The 14,642-nt window shown below is 36.9% G+C and overlaps 2 protein-coding genes across 3 annotated transcripts in view; one reads left to right on the forward strand and one right to left on the reverse strand.

Moving 5' to 3' along the window:
• ALS2CR11 (amyotrophic lateral sclerosis 2 chromosome region candidate 11) overlaps positions 1-1,243 on the forward strand; it is a 136,688-nt gene extending 135,445 nt beyond the window's left edge. The window contains exon 19 of the mRNA XM_018038504.1: positions 953-1,243. Coding sequence (XP_017893993.1) covers positions 953-1,243 — 291 coding nt within the window. The remainder of the gene's footprint in view (positions 1-952) is intronic.
• STRADB (STE20-related kinase adaptor beta) overlaps positions 7,453-14,642 on the reverse strand; it is a 33,947-nt gene continuing 26,757 nt past the window's right edge. For both annotated transcript variants that reach the window (XM_018060886.1, XM_018060888.1), the window contains exons 5-12: positions 13,843-13,964; positions 12,798-12,906; positions 11,831-11,954; positions 10,606-10,777; positions 10,201-10,305; positions 9,793-10,037; positions 8,761-8,803; positions 7,453-8,297 (exon numbers count right to left, since the gene is read on the reverse strand). In XM_018060886.1, the coding sequence (XP_017916375.1) occupies positions 8,154-8,297; positions 8,761-8,803; positions 9,793-10,037; positions 10,201-10,305; positions 10,606-10,777; positions 11,831-11,954; positions 12,798-12,906; positions 13,843-13,964 (1,064 nt within the window). In that variant the 3' untranslated portion in view covers positions 7,453-8,153. The remainder of the gene's footprint in view (positions 8,298-8,760; positions 8,804-9,792; positions 10,038-10,200; positions 10,306-10,605; positions 10,778-11,830; positions 11,955-12,797; positions 12,907-13,842; positions 13,965-14,642) is intronic.

A 14,642-nucleotide genomic window follows, 5' to 3' on the forward strand; every position in this document is an offset into this window, starting at 1 on the left:
CCAGCTGTATTAATCTACTCCCACCTTCTCACCAGATCAAAGCAGGCTTATTCCCTTGGGGTGGCCATTCCCTTGGGGTGCAAGGTTTTAAGTGACAAACTGTTCAAACTGCAAAGTTTATGCTAATCCGAGAAATGACTAATAACTCCATATGCTCCTATGGGTACTTATAGATTATTATATTTTTAATATAATCATATTATACAGATTTGAAGAAAAAGGAAAACAAAGACCATAATCCCACCACCCTAAAACAACCATCATTTAAAAAAAATTATTATGGCATATTTCCTTCTAGTTACTTTCTTAAATGTAAAATTTGTTTAGTCTTAGAATATACACAAAAATTTTAAACATTTTAGACTCAATGGACATCAGTTTGAGCAAACTCTGGGAGATAGTGAAGGACAGGGAAACCTGGCATCCTGCAGTCATGAGGTTGCAAAGAGCCAGACACGACTTAGCCACTGAATAACAACAAAAATCACAATAAACATAACCATATTGATGCTGAGCTCTGCATGTGTGTGTATGGATATATCAAAGAAAGTGTTAATTTTTAAAGAACGTTTAGATGATTTAAAAAGTGAAATGAGTTCATAATTTATATTTGGGGTTGGGGAAGAGCTAATTTAGAGAATTAAAGGAGGGCTGGCTTTGCCTAGGAGTCTTGACCCCCGAAGACAGCTCCTTTAAGATTTCTGGTTTCCAGCTCATATCTTGCATCTCTTTTGAAACAACAGATTCTTTGAAACAATAAGATTATTTAAAGTATGGTTTCTATGGTATCTGATGGCAGGTGTTGAATGTAGGGTCTGAATTTAGGGACCATCTATAAAACATTTGAATGCTCTCATTCATTATTGATATTATAAACTTTAGTCCTTGTAAATCTAAAATGTACTCTTAAGAAATCTAACTCACCAACTTGATCTTTTATTTTAATGTTTAGGATTGTTCGGATAGATTTGAGGAATTACATGTGACTTCATTTAAGCATCTTGAAAATGCAAAATCAAGAGCAAGGCTTTTAGAAAAGAGCCCAGATGATAGCCATAATCAGTTCAAACGCTTTGCAAGACCATATACTGCTCCAGAGGTTAACAAAAGAGGAGAAAGCTACACTGGAAAATTTACAAGTCCTCGAATGGTTTCAGCAGGCTTAGTTCATATAAATGATTCAATCCCAGAGTATGAAATCCATAAAATGCGGCCAAAAAAAAAAATTAAAAGAGAATATTGAAAAATGTTCGCTCATTTGTGATATTATCCAAATGTTAAACAGTTCAGAATGATATGTGAGGCCAAAAGAATAGCATTTCTCCAATTAGCAAAATGGTTTGGAGATCAGTCCTTTTTGTGTGATAGGAATCAGTAACCAAATTTCATCTTGTTAGAACCATTTTGTTTTAATTAAAATGAAAAAGAAACACTTTTGATGTAAATGTGTTTTTGTTTATGAACCTTAGGGAACAAACTCAGAAATACATATTCATAGTAAAGTTTTATTTCCCAGCTTTTCCCCTTTCCACTATTCTCTTATTTCCCAAATCTTTGCTATGCTCTTAATTATCCCTGATCACCCAGTTTCAGGGTCTCTATTTGCAGTTTAGCCTTTAGTATGAATATACTTTAACTCTTGAGCTCTAGATTCAATAGTATGCAAATCCCTGGGCCTGTAGAACATCTATTAATTTCAATATCATCTGATACTACAACTTTTTTTTACTATAAAGATAATAAAAAACAGGTTTAATAGTACTAAGACCTGAGGCATCTAATACACTGGAGTGACTTTCTAACTTTGACTATGAAACGGCCTCTTTGATAACACAGAACTCGGGAAGAAACTGTATAAAACAGAAACTGCATTAAAGTATCTAGCTAATCACCATAGGATTTAAACCAAGAGACTGGTTCTATTCTTACCAAATAAAATGTCTGAATATTGTTAAACTTTGGTTTACTCTTGAAAAGTAAGAATTTCAATTTATAGAATTTTTGTCAGTTTCCATTTTCTACCATAAATCATAAAGTCTATGGAGTTCAAATAGAATTTGCTGATAGAAAACATTAATTACCTGATCACTCATTTAATAGCATAATCAAAGTAGTAATTTTGGGAGGGAGACCAAGAATTTCTAACAATTCTCAAAGTTGCCAGTGCATGTATCAATCAGAGTATGACTGGGAAAGCACAAATACCCTTGGATCTTCCAAGTAGAAGGAACATAGGGAATTGGTTTCATGGGTAATGGAAAACAAGGCTAAGAAACTAAAAGGGATGATGTGGCAATCCAGAGATTGGCAAGAGGAGAAAATACCACCCTCAGGACATCAGGAAGAAGTGTTGTGACCCAAGTCCTAAAGCCAGAAGTCAAAGAAGATACAACCAGTGAGAGACACCACAAGAAACAGGGGAGTGGGGCAAGGAGTGAGAACTGTTCTCTCTTTCTGCCCTCTGAAAGTGTTAGCTGCTCAGTCATGTTCAACCCTTTGCGACCCCATGGGCTGTAGCCTCATCCATGGAGTTCTCCAGACAAGAATACTGGAGTGGGTTGCCATTCACTTCTCCAGTGAATCTTCCCAACACAGGGATCGAACCTGGATCTCCCGCGTTGCAGGCAGATTCTTTACTGTCTGAGCCATCAGGGAAGTCCTGGAAACGGAGTAAGGGAGCATGGGACGTGTAGTTTCCAGTGAGGCAGAGCAGGGGAAGCATGGAGAAATGTATTTGACAGCTAAGAGGCAACTAAACACTTAGAGAAAACCATTGATCTAGCTTGCAGTAAGGCCTTCCCTGGTGGCTCAGCCAGTAAAGAGTCTGTCTGCAGTACAGGAGACCCTAGTTTGACTCTTGGGTTGGGAAGATCCCCTGAAGAAGGGATAGATTACCCACTCCAATATTCTTGGGCTTCCCTGATGGCTCAGACGGTAAAGAATCCATGTGCAATGCAGGAGACCTGGGTTGGGAAGATCCCCTGGAAAAGGGAACGGCCTATGCACTCCAGGATTCTTGGATGCAGAATTCCATGGATGAGGAGCCTGGCAGGTTACAGTCCCTACAGTCAGAGTTGGGCATGACTGAGTGACTTTCTCTACTACTAGCTTGCAGTAAAGGAGGAAATAACTTACTAGATGGAAATCTCAAATCACTTTGCCTCATTAAACTTTTAATGGCAATACTGTGACATAAATAAAAAATCTCCTACCATGGAAATAAATTTTTTTCAAGTCTTTTTTAAAAACAGCAAAAGCAGAAGACCTATGCCCTTTATTCAAAGAATCCCTTAAATATTTATTAAATGTCTAATGCCAAACATTTTGCTAAACACTATATACTCATGAATAAGACAATGTTCTCAAGACATACTCAGTATACTGGGGGCATAAACACAGAATTAGAGTCACAAGTGTTGTTGGGGAAAGTACTATAGAAACTCATGGGGGGACATTTTGGCCAGAGTGGCTGGGCTAGTTTGGATCCTTCAGAAAGCAGATACCAAGATGAGGTCACGTATGGTAAACAGAATAATAACTGTCCCCCCTTACCCCCAGTCAACAACATATCTACAACCTAATCCCAGAAACCTGTGACCATGTTACTTTACATGGCAAAAGGTACTCTGTAGCTGTGATTAATGATCTGGAGATAGGCTATCCTAGAAGCTGGAAAAGGCAGCAAATTCTTGAGAGCTCGCAGAAGGAATGTAGCCCTGCCAAACCATTTTACAATTCTGACCTCCAGAACTGTAAGATAATAAACTTGTGGTTGTTTGAAGTCACTAAATTTGTGTTAATTTGTTATAACAGCGATGAAAAAAACTGATACAGCATTCCAGGATCCTCAGGAACAAAATTTAAGGCATTCACTCTCAAGGTGAGGCTGTTAATTACCATATCTACTTCTTTTGTTGTTCAGTTGTGTCTGAGTCTTCGCGACCACATGGACCGGGAGCCAGCGTGAGGAATTCCACCTGTGACAAGGTCATGGGGCAGAGCTCTGATGGCAAGGCTAATTAGACCTCAGGTTTTCCCCCTGGAATTTCCTGAGCATCCACCAAAAAATAAGAATCTGCCCGCTTTTCCACTCTTCTGACATTCTCTGGAAAAAGTCAATTCAGGGCTTTAGTCTTCAGCATTTGAAAGAGTGTTTCAATCCAAAAACCCCTCTGATGGCTTTCTAGCCTGCCTGCAGGACTCATACAGCTGCGTACGTGACTGTTAGAGGCCTCCTGACCGCAGGAGGCACAGGAAGCTTAAAACATCCTAGGAATGTAGGGGCTTCCGAAGAGTCAAAATCATTAGAACAGGACTGATTAAAAGTTTCATTTGTTGAGCCAATACTTGCTGCCAAGTTTTCATATCCTTTATTTTTAGATATAGTTGGTATATAGAAAAACAAGTATTAGACCTGGTATTAGCAACATTAGATCTTGGAGTTAAGTACCTTCTTTGTTATAACCCACTGTGCCTTTGTTCTATAGAGATTTAACTTTAGCGCTTTAAGGAGATGCAGATTAAAGAAAAACACTTCAGGGGAAATGAAATTAACATTCATTAAGGAAGAGAGCCAAAAAGTGTTAACAAGCCTCTTGGCCAGAAGATAATGTAAATCACCTGAGACCTTTTGTATACAAAAAGATACACAGAAAGAGTCTGAGCTGCGAAGGCTGCATAATTTTGTATTACCCATTGATCTCCACGTATAATCAAAAGTATAAAAGGCCTTGAAGGACAATAGAAGGAGAGCCAGTCGCTGGACTGGTTTTCCCCGTGTCTCCTCTTTACTCTAATTTCAGGCTGAATTCCCATCTGGGGCATGGAGGCTCACTATGTCTACTTACTTGTCCCGGCTTCTAAGATCCGTAAGAGAGAGAGCCCAAGGCAGGGCACTCTCCGATATTCAAACGGGCGCCGGCGGCCTAACGTAGATGGTGCAAGCTCCTCTTCTGGAACTTTATTGGTTTTCCACGTAACCCAAGTTAATCAGCCTCTTCTCTCCACTTAATCTTCCTACTACACTATTTCTTTCTAATCCAATCTTATATTAATAAATAAATAAGTCATTCTTCGCCGACTCCGTCCACCCTTCGAATTCCCTGTATCCACCGGGGCTGGACCCCGGCACCCTGTCCACTATCTCCCAGAGTTTGCTCAGACTCAAGTCCATTGAGTCAGCGATGCCATCCACCCATCTCATCTTCTGTCGCCTCCTTCTCCTCCGGCCCTTAATCTTGGCCAGCATCAGGGTCTCTTCTAATGAGTCAGCTCTTCACATCAGGTGAGCAAAGTATTGGAGTTTCAGCTTCAGCATTAGCCCTTCCAATGAATATTCAGGGTTGATTCCCTTTAGGATTGACTGGTTTAACCTCCTTGCAGTCCAAGGAACTCTCCAGAGTCATCCCCAGCACCACAGTTCGAAAGCATCAGTGCTCAGCCTTCTTTGTGGTCCAACTATCACATCTGTACATGACTACTAAAAAACCATAGCTTTAACTGGTTATGGGATGTTTTTTTGTTTTTTTAAAAAAGTTAACCATTTTTTTTTGTTTTTAAAAATTCTTTTCTTTTTAATGGGTGTACATGTGTTCCCCATCCTGAACCCCCCTCCCACCTCTCTCCCCATCACATCCCTCAGGTTCATCCCAGTGCACAAGCCCCAAGTAACCTGTCCCATGCATTGAACCTGGACTGGCGATCTGTTTCGCATATGATAATATACATGTGTCAATGCTATTCTCCCACATCATTAACTAAAAAAGTCAACAATTTTTAAAAAATTTAATTGGGATATAATGGCTTTACAATATTGTGTTAGTTTCTGCTGCACAACAACGTGAATCAGCTGTTAAGTATCCGTACATCCCCTCCCTCCTGATCCTTCCTCCCACCCCATGCCCCATCCCACCCTTCTAGGTCATCGCAGAGCACTGAGCTGAGCTCCCTGTGTTACATAGCAACTTCCCACTAGCTATCTATTTTACACATGGTAATGTATGTATGTCAGTGATAACTCTTTCAATTCGTCCTACCCTCTCCTTTCCCACCATGTGTCCACAAGTCCATTTTCTATGCCTGCATCTCTTTTTCTGCCCTGCAAATAGGTTCATCGATACCATTTTTCTAGATTCCATATATATATATATATATATGCATTAATATACAATATTTTTCTTTTTCTGACTTACTTCACTCTGTATGACAGATTCTAGGGTCATACACATCACTGTAACTGACCCAATCTCATTCAATTTCATTCCTTTTTTGTTCCTTTTAAGCTCTGTGATGACCTAGAGGAGTACGATGGGGAGTTGGGGTGGGATGGAGGAGATTATATACACACACATATATAGCTGATTCACACTATTGTACAGCAGAAACTAACAACATTGTAAAGCAATTATCCTCCAATGAAAAAAAAAAAAAACCTTATAAATACACAGAACACCTACAGTTACCAAAGGGATAAGTAGAGTAGGTGGAGGGATAAATCAGAAGTTTGGGATTAACAGATACACACTACTATATATAAGCAAACAATGAGGATCTACCGTATAGCACAGGGAACTATATTCAATATCTTTTAGTCTATACTAGACAAGAATCTGAAAAAGAACATGAGAGAGAGAGAGATACATATATCACTTTGCTATACACCTGAAACTAACACATTGTAAGTCAACTATATTTAATACTTAAAAAAAAAATCCACTGGCTTTGTTTCTCTGGAGAACCCTAATACAGTGAAACTGAGAGGCACTGTACCTTGGCCTCCAGTCACCTTTTGCAGTACACATATTGACTCTCCACACAGATTTTGGAGAATTTCTTCTATGGTTCCTGTGTCTCTTGCTGAGGGGAATTTAGATGGTTAGTGAATTGAACTATAGCTCCCCACCCCAACTACAGCCCCACCTCAAGGCCTCAGTTGGTACTTGTCTCCTCTCTCTCCTCCACGTTGGCAAGTCTTGGAGCCTTCTTGATGGAGTAACACCCCATTCTTGAGGGAGACTGGCCAATAAACATGAAAAGGTTTGTGTTTTTAACTATTCATTTGTATATTATTTATCTCATTAGTGTCAAGTCTTAAAGTAATTATTTAAAAATAATTTTTAATGTAATGTCAAGTGTGTGCAAGTAAAATCTGCTAATTGAGGTAAACCCAACTTATCACAGTCCAAAATACATACTCCCTTTAAGACAGCATATCCCCTTTGGCTAATAAGGTAAAACCTCAAGTTCTCTAAGTCCTTATATGTTGTACCCCCTACAGGAGCAAGAATAATCATATAAAGGTCTGGAAGATCTGCTTCCACTGAATCAAATACCAAGTTGTCCCCAATTCAAGAGTTATATATCTATTTCTCTGAGTAAGAGCTTTCCTTGGCAAAACAAATTAGAATCTATGTTTTAGCTCTGTCAAACCACACAAAGTTATTAAGTATAAACTCAATTCAATAAATCTTTATTGAGCTCCTATGGGGTGCATGAATTTAGGATCTATAATTTACATAAGTAGAAAAGTGTTACTTTAGCCCCTTTAAAAAAAAGCAAATTACAACTTCTGTGTATATTTCAAGTGAATCATTTAATGTGAGTGAGGCTCAGTTTGATATTAACAGAAATATTAACAGAAGAAAGTGGGAAAGTATAAGCATTTTCCCTTCTAACAGAAAAGGGTTTGATGCCAGGATAAAACCCTGTTGTTTTAACAATGGCTGATCAAAAAGGCTAGGATCTGGAAGTAAAAAATGTACTTAGAAGCACTGTCCTCTGCGGGCTCATTTCCCTGAGGGCAGCAAAATACTGAAAAATTTAACTGGCTCAAAAATCATACTGAGAGATCGAAAAAGAGTTAGTCACAGCTTGGGGAAGGATTTTTTTTTCATGTCATCTGTCATCCACAGATGATACTAAATGTAGTTAGAGTAATAATTCCAAAGTTTCCCTGGAGTTGTCAGAGCACTCTGAGCTAACCGAACGGGCTATAAACTCCTGCTCCTTTGAACAGAGTGGTTTCAAATGATAGATTCTCCAGTGCACCAACTGTATTTTCAAGTATAATTCTAGTATTTGTACCTAGCAATACAGAAGAAAAAGCAGCAGGGAGAAAGTGTCAAGTATATAGGACATAAAAGGATCCGGCAGCTCTAGAATTCCCAGCTTAAGTCTTTTTCATCAGGAAAGTCACATTCTGGCTCAGTCCAAGGTGATGCTGGAGACAGTGATATTGATGGCTTGTGACAAGGAGGAGGCAACAGTGAAAGTATTGAACTCTGGCTTTCTTCTTTCATCTGTTAAATAAACTCAAAATAAGGTTGAAGGCATATAAATTCAATACATTAATTTCTTAAAAAATAATAAATAACTTTTAAAGAAGTCATGTTAGAAGTGTTTAAATCATTTTAGGTATTTTCACTTAAACATGCCTTTGATTCTGATCATCTGAAAACAAGAAGTAGTACTAACCAAATAAACTGATTTTTATCAGAATTATTTTGCCCCTCCATCATTTCTAGCCAATATAGAAAAATACCTCTAAATTAATCAAAATATAAACTTAGAATAAAGTAACACATGATGATATTCCATTTGTTTTATTTTAGAAAGTCTATAAAATGTTTTGTTTTTAATTTTACCTTGTAAGAAAGTTATTATTAAGAATCTCAGTAACCAAACTGTCCCATTAAGCTAACAAAATGATGTGACTTTAATAGTATTAAGAAACATCTAGACAACAAAGATAAATCAGCTCACCTGTTTGAAGAAAACATGGGACAGTAAGCTGCTTGCTGATGGCCTGAAATTTTTTTGAAAAAATTATAAAAAAGAACCTATTAGAATGTAGATAGATATTTTGCTTTAAACTGTTAGAACATAAGTTTAAAGCTATAAAACTCAATATACAAAAATTGAAAGGAAAAAGAATATATATAAAGAGGCCCAGTTCTTAGCTTCAACCTTAACTAATTAATTCTAGAGATTGTCTTCAACTACTCCATGATTTCCCTCATAGTTCAGTTGGTAAAGAATCCACCTGCAATGCAGGAGACCCCAGTTCAATTCCTGGGTTGGGAAGATCTGCTGGAGAAGGGATAGGCTGCCCACTCCAGGATTCCTGGGCTTCCCTTGTGGCTCAGCTGGTAAAGAATCCACCTGCAATGTGGGAGACCTGGGTTCAATCCCTGGGTTGGGAAGATCCCCTGGAGAAGGGAAAGGCTATCCTCTCCAGTATTCTGGTCTGGAGAATTCCATGGACTGCATAGTCCATGCTGTCAAAGAGTTGGACACGACTGAGTGACCTTCACTTTCACTCCATGACTTAACATTTATTAGGCACTAAGTAATTATAACAAACTATCCTAGGCATTAAGGAGCTTAAAAAAATGACACACACCTTATTTCTAAAATATTAATGCTAATAGTTATCTATGATAATAATTACTTTAATACTAGCAACTAACACTCTTGTACTGCTTGGAAGTTTCTAAAATAGCTTAACATAAGCATAGTAACTAATGTCCAAAAACATTAACTGATTTTTGTAAGGGGATTCGGTTAGGAAATGATACAGTGGAGACTGAAGCCCAAGTATTCTGACTTCAAACCTAGTATTCTTCGCATTTCTTCACTGTCTCTACTTGCTTTAGGCACTGGTATTTTCTGGATTAGTCTATAGTTTTTTGAAAAAAAGACTGATAGAAGATTTGAATTTGGCATGAAGCAAATATCACAAAAACTTTTATAAAACACGGATGTTTTATGCTATTTAGATCTGACCAGTATTACCTTTTCTCAGGATCCTGTTGCAAACAGAGCTGTATCAAGCTGAGGAAGGCAGGAGAGAATGTTTTTGAGGAAGGTGTTTGCAATCTGTCACTATTTACTGTGCGAGTTCCACTGGAGACATGTACACTTTCTCCAATCCCAGAGTCTACACCTGACCGCGAATTTTTCATTCTGGATTCTGACTGAGGAAAAATACTGGCATCCAGTGGACTGTAGGGAGGACCTTTCAGTTTCTGTAATAACATCTAAAAGAAGACAATTTTCCTTCAACCTTTTTCAGGCAAAATATTCAAACAATAACAATGACAGTAAGGGTCCTAAGAGTTTAAAAGATGTTTAAAAGAAATTATCTAGACTGTAAGGGATCTCATGAAGGGAAAGTAGTTCAGGAATTTTGGCACCACTTACCTGTGTCCTGTGCATGTCTTGGAAAGGAACCTGCCCACTGGCTAATTCACAGGCTGTAATCCCAACGCTGTAAATATCTGACTTTACATTATATCCATGTAAATCCTATAGAACAATTAATTTGAAGTCCTTTAGTGTAAATACCCTTTAAAAAGTTATATACATATGCTCTTTTTTGACAAAGGATGGTGAATAATAATAGAAAAAACTCATGAGAAATCAAGATACACCTAATATTTGGTATACATTTAAAAATTCCTAACAGAATAATTTTGACAAGAAAGAATAAAACAGTCTTGCAGTAGGCCTTTCATCAGTCTGAATACAAGGGCACAATTGTCCTTTTGTCAAACTCAGAAAACACTTAAGATGCATAGACAACCCAGTGCAATGGCCCCCCCTGACCTGTCTCAGCAGTTCTGGACTCAGCCACGGCTGCACTGATGTGCTGAACTGTGGGAAATCATACACAGCCCTATGCCTCTGTCCGTGCTTAACCAAACTATGCAGGTGGAACAGGCCAGAGAGGGTCACTAGGCCATCACCAGAAATGAGGATATGGCTGGCTTTAATACTCCTAGAACAAAAAGAAACAATCCTAAATACTAAGAAATTGGCCAAGAAAGAAAGAATAGAAATATGGTCAGAATAAATTCATGTATTCCCTTGGAAATTAAATACTATTTATAAAATAATATTTAAGCATGAAGTTATAATTTAAAGTTAAATGCAATATTATCCAATAAAAGATAGCCTCTGATGGTATTAACAAAATTTATAAAGACATGTCTAATATAAAAATTTCCTTTGTCAAATAAATTATAGAAGAGCCTTGTTTTTCATTTGAAACATGGAAAATTGGAAACTAATAGAGCAGGATGGCCAATAGTCTGGTAAAGTATAATAAAAGCTTGATTAATTAGAATACTGTCTGTTAGAAATCTTCAGTTAACCAGAATGCTGCTAAGAAACAATAAACAGTAAGAAAAAAAGCTTTAAGGAGGCAAAATAAACAATAAGAAAATAAGCTTATTTAAAAGTAACTTAATTAAAAAGGAAAACAAATTTCCCAAGTATCTCAGAGGCAGCACTGTTTTCAACATTCAGCCAATTACTTCGGTACCTACAGTTTGGCAACTAGAGAACTGATATTTAGTATGATAATCTCAATGTGCTACATACAAAAACCCTTAAGAAATCAAAGGTTTAGTTACACCTGTATACGATATAAACATGACATAAAGCTGAAAAGCAGGTAAAGAAGCTCTTTATTTGCTTAAGAAAAAAACAAACACAAGAGCTAACTAGGATCCCACTCCTCACAGCTTATAGTTGAAACAGGCAGGTTCTTCTATCTCTCATCACTGAGACCTGAGCTCAACAGAGGGCAGGCATTCCACGCCAGTGCTGAGCAATGCACTTGGCACAGAGAAGGTGGCCTGAACGTTTCTGGTGAATGAACCATAAAATGTAAGCATCTACTTTAACTACTGGTCCTTTCCTCCCCCAATATTCATTTGCAAATTTCCCATCCTTCATTTTAACACTCAACTGTTTCTTCCTAAAAGCTCCCTAAAATATTTCTTCCTCTCAAATTCTTTCATTTTGTAAAATACAAATACATAAATACCTGTGAATACAGCCATTTTGATGCAGATAGTTCAACCCTCTCACTGCTCCAAAGAGAATGTTCCTTATTAAAGTTTCACTCATTCCTTCAGGAAAGTAAGTCCTCAAGAGTTGACTTGCTGAACCTGAAAAAGACCCCTGAAATCCTCAGATGAACACTAAAAGTGACTTTGTTTCTATGTTTTAAATGTTCTTATCAACAATCAACACATACACACATGCTACATTTTAGAGTCTAACCATTTTCCTATGCAAAGGTAATTTCCCTTCAAGAATCTTTAAAAAGACTTCTCTAATGACATGCTAGAGATTAGGACAGTGAATTAATAATACTCAATATTAGTGAAAAAATATATACTGTGTAAGAATATATAAATTTTTAAACCCACAGGCAATCCACAAAAGCATTCTAAAAGAATCAAACCTCTAAAATCCATTTATTTATTCAACACACCTACTGAACACTACTTTATGCTAGGTATTTTATGAGCACCTGGGGACACCAAAATGAAAAATACATACATGATCCTGCCCTTGAGAAGCTCAAATCCAGAGAAGGGAGACAGATACACAGATGTTTACAATGCAGTTAAATAAGTTTACAAATGCAGAGAAACAAAGACAGGGATGGTGTACACAAGTAGGAAAACTACCTCTGCTTGAAGAAAAATAACAGCTCTCCATTGAGAGAGAGAAAGGAAACAAGGGAAAAAAGACAGCTTGTTCAAAGGCATGGATTTCTTGGAGAAATCAGTGGTGGTTTCACTGATCATGAGAGCCATTCTACCTTTTTTTCTGAAGACTAAAATTCAACGTGAACCAGATATAGAAATATATCATGAAATCTAGAATTGGCCAGGTTTATAAATCAAAAGTAGTAAACCATAAATCTAAGATCACATTCATCCTTATAATTACATCATCCAGGCTAAACCATGAGTTATTTTACCTAAAATGAGTTTTCTTACCATAGGCCATAAAAGGAGAAATAACCCAAAGCCAGCTGCCAACAGTGAAGACAGTCCAGTAAGTTGTAATATTGGGATGCCGGAAAAAGTGGGATAGAATCACTGCTTTCTAGTATAGACACACAAGAGACAAGACATTTAAAAACAATGGTTTTTTTCTTCATGATGAAGATAACAGCAGTGACAGCTTATTAGTACTAATAATGGAGTTTTTGAGTACTAAGCACTGTTCTTGTACTGTCATGTCTTTCAATCTCACAGCCACTTACACAGAGTATGTGGCATTACAATTCCCATTTTATAGAAGAGAATATTTAAAAACAAGATAGAAAATTTGTTCAAGAGCACATAATTAATGAAAGTAGGACAGTCTGACTACAGAGGTCATATTCAATAACTGTTCTGTGTTCTTATGATAGAAACATTTAAAAAATACATTAAAACATGAAGATAAAAGTCCCTTCTAACACTAAATGATAGAACCACTGTTAATATTTCAGTATAATTTCTTCCAATCTTTTTCTGTTCAATGTACATGTGCACAAATATGTTAAAGACATTAAAAATTGAGATAATATCAAAATGAAATCCTTTCTCTCTTTATGTCAAAAATGATTAGTGACAATGGAAATAGTATTATAATATTCCTGAAATGCAATCTGTTAAAATTTATCAATTCAGAAGCTAATTTAACTTAGCTGTCTGAAAAAGAAACTGTTTGCTTTTGTTTTTTTCTATTTTCCTAGTATTTGTGACTGGACTGATGAGGGATATTTAAATTAATTTCAGACCAGAGTTTCAAATATGACATTCATTTGAAGGAACTTACAGTAGATACCAAAGTTTGAATGTATTTGTTCTTTCATTGATCTGGCTTCCTTTCTTTCCAATTCTGTAATTTTATGTTTATTAAAAGAAAGAAATCTACCTTTTTCTAACAGAACTACTAATTTGTGAAAAAGAAAAGTTCTTACAAATGTATCCCCTCAAATAGACATTAAACTAGACGTATCTTTTTTTTTTTTTTTTTTTTTTGTATTGTTACCTGTAAAGCTTTTAGGCGTTCTTCAGTGCAGTTTTCCAGATTTGTAATTTTTATAGTGACCAGTGTTCCTGTAGGGGTATGCCGTGCAAGATGGACAGAAGTCAAGTTGTCAAATCCCCTTCCTAAAATCAGACGTAAAACTCATGTTAAAACCAAAGAGAGAAACTGATAACCTGGACTTTATCAAAATTAACTTTCACTCTTCAAGAAAACACTAATAAGAAAATGAGAAGGCAAGCCACTGACTCAAGTATTAACAATATTTGTATCCGACAGGACTCACATCCAGGGTACCACATAAAGAACTCCTACAGTTCTATAATAAATGACAAACATCCCAATTAAAAATTAGGCAGAAGATTAAACAGGCAAGCCAAAAAAGTAGAAAAGAAATGGCCAATAAGCACATGAAAAAATGCTCAAGATAGAGAAGCACAAATTAAACACAGTATACCATTATATACCTATTGTAATGGCTAGTACTGTGACTTGATAAACAAGTCATGACATACTCCAACAACAGAATGTTACTCAGCAATCCCCTACTCCCAGTCCCCGGCAACCACTGATATAATTTGTTTGTTATGTAAATAGTATCATAAGGAGTACAGTTTTTTAGGGTCTGGCTTCTTTCACTTAGCATAATGCTTTTAGGATTCATCCATGTTTCAGTAGTTAATTTCTTTCTATTGCAGAGTAATAATAGGACTTCCCTGTAGCTCAAACAGTAAATAATCTGCTTGCAATGCAGGAGACCAGGGTTCAATCCCTGGGTTGGGAAGTTCCTCTGGAGAAAGGAA

The sequence above is a fragment of the Capra hircus genome, chromosome 2, assembly GCF_001704415.2.
Source record: "Capra hircus breed San Clemente chromosome 2, ASM170441v1, whole genome shotgun sequence".
Lineage (NCBI taxonomy): Eukaryota > Metazoa > Chordata > Mammalia > Artiodactyla > Bovidae > Capra > Capra hircus.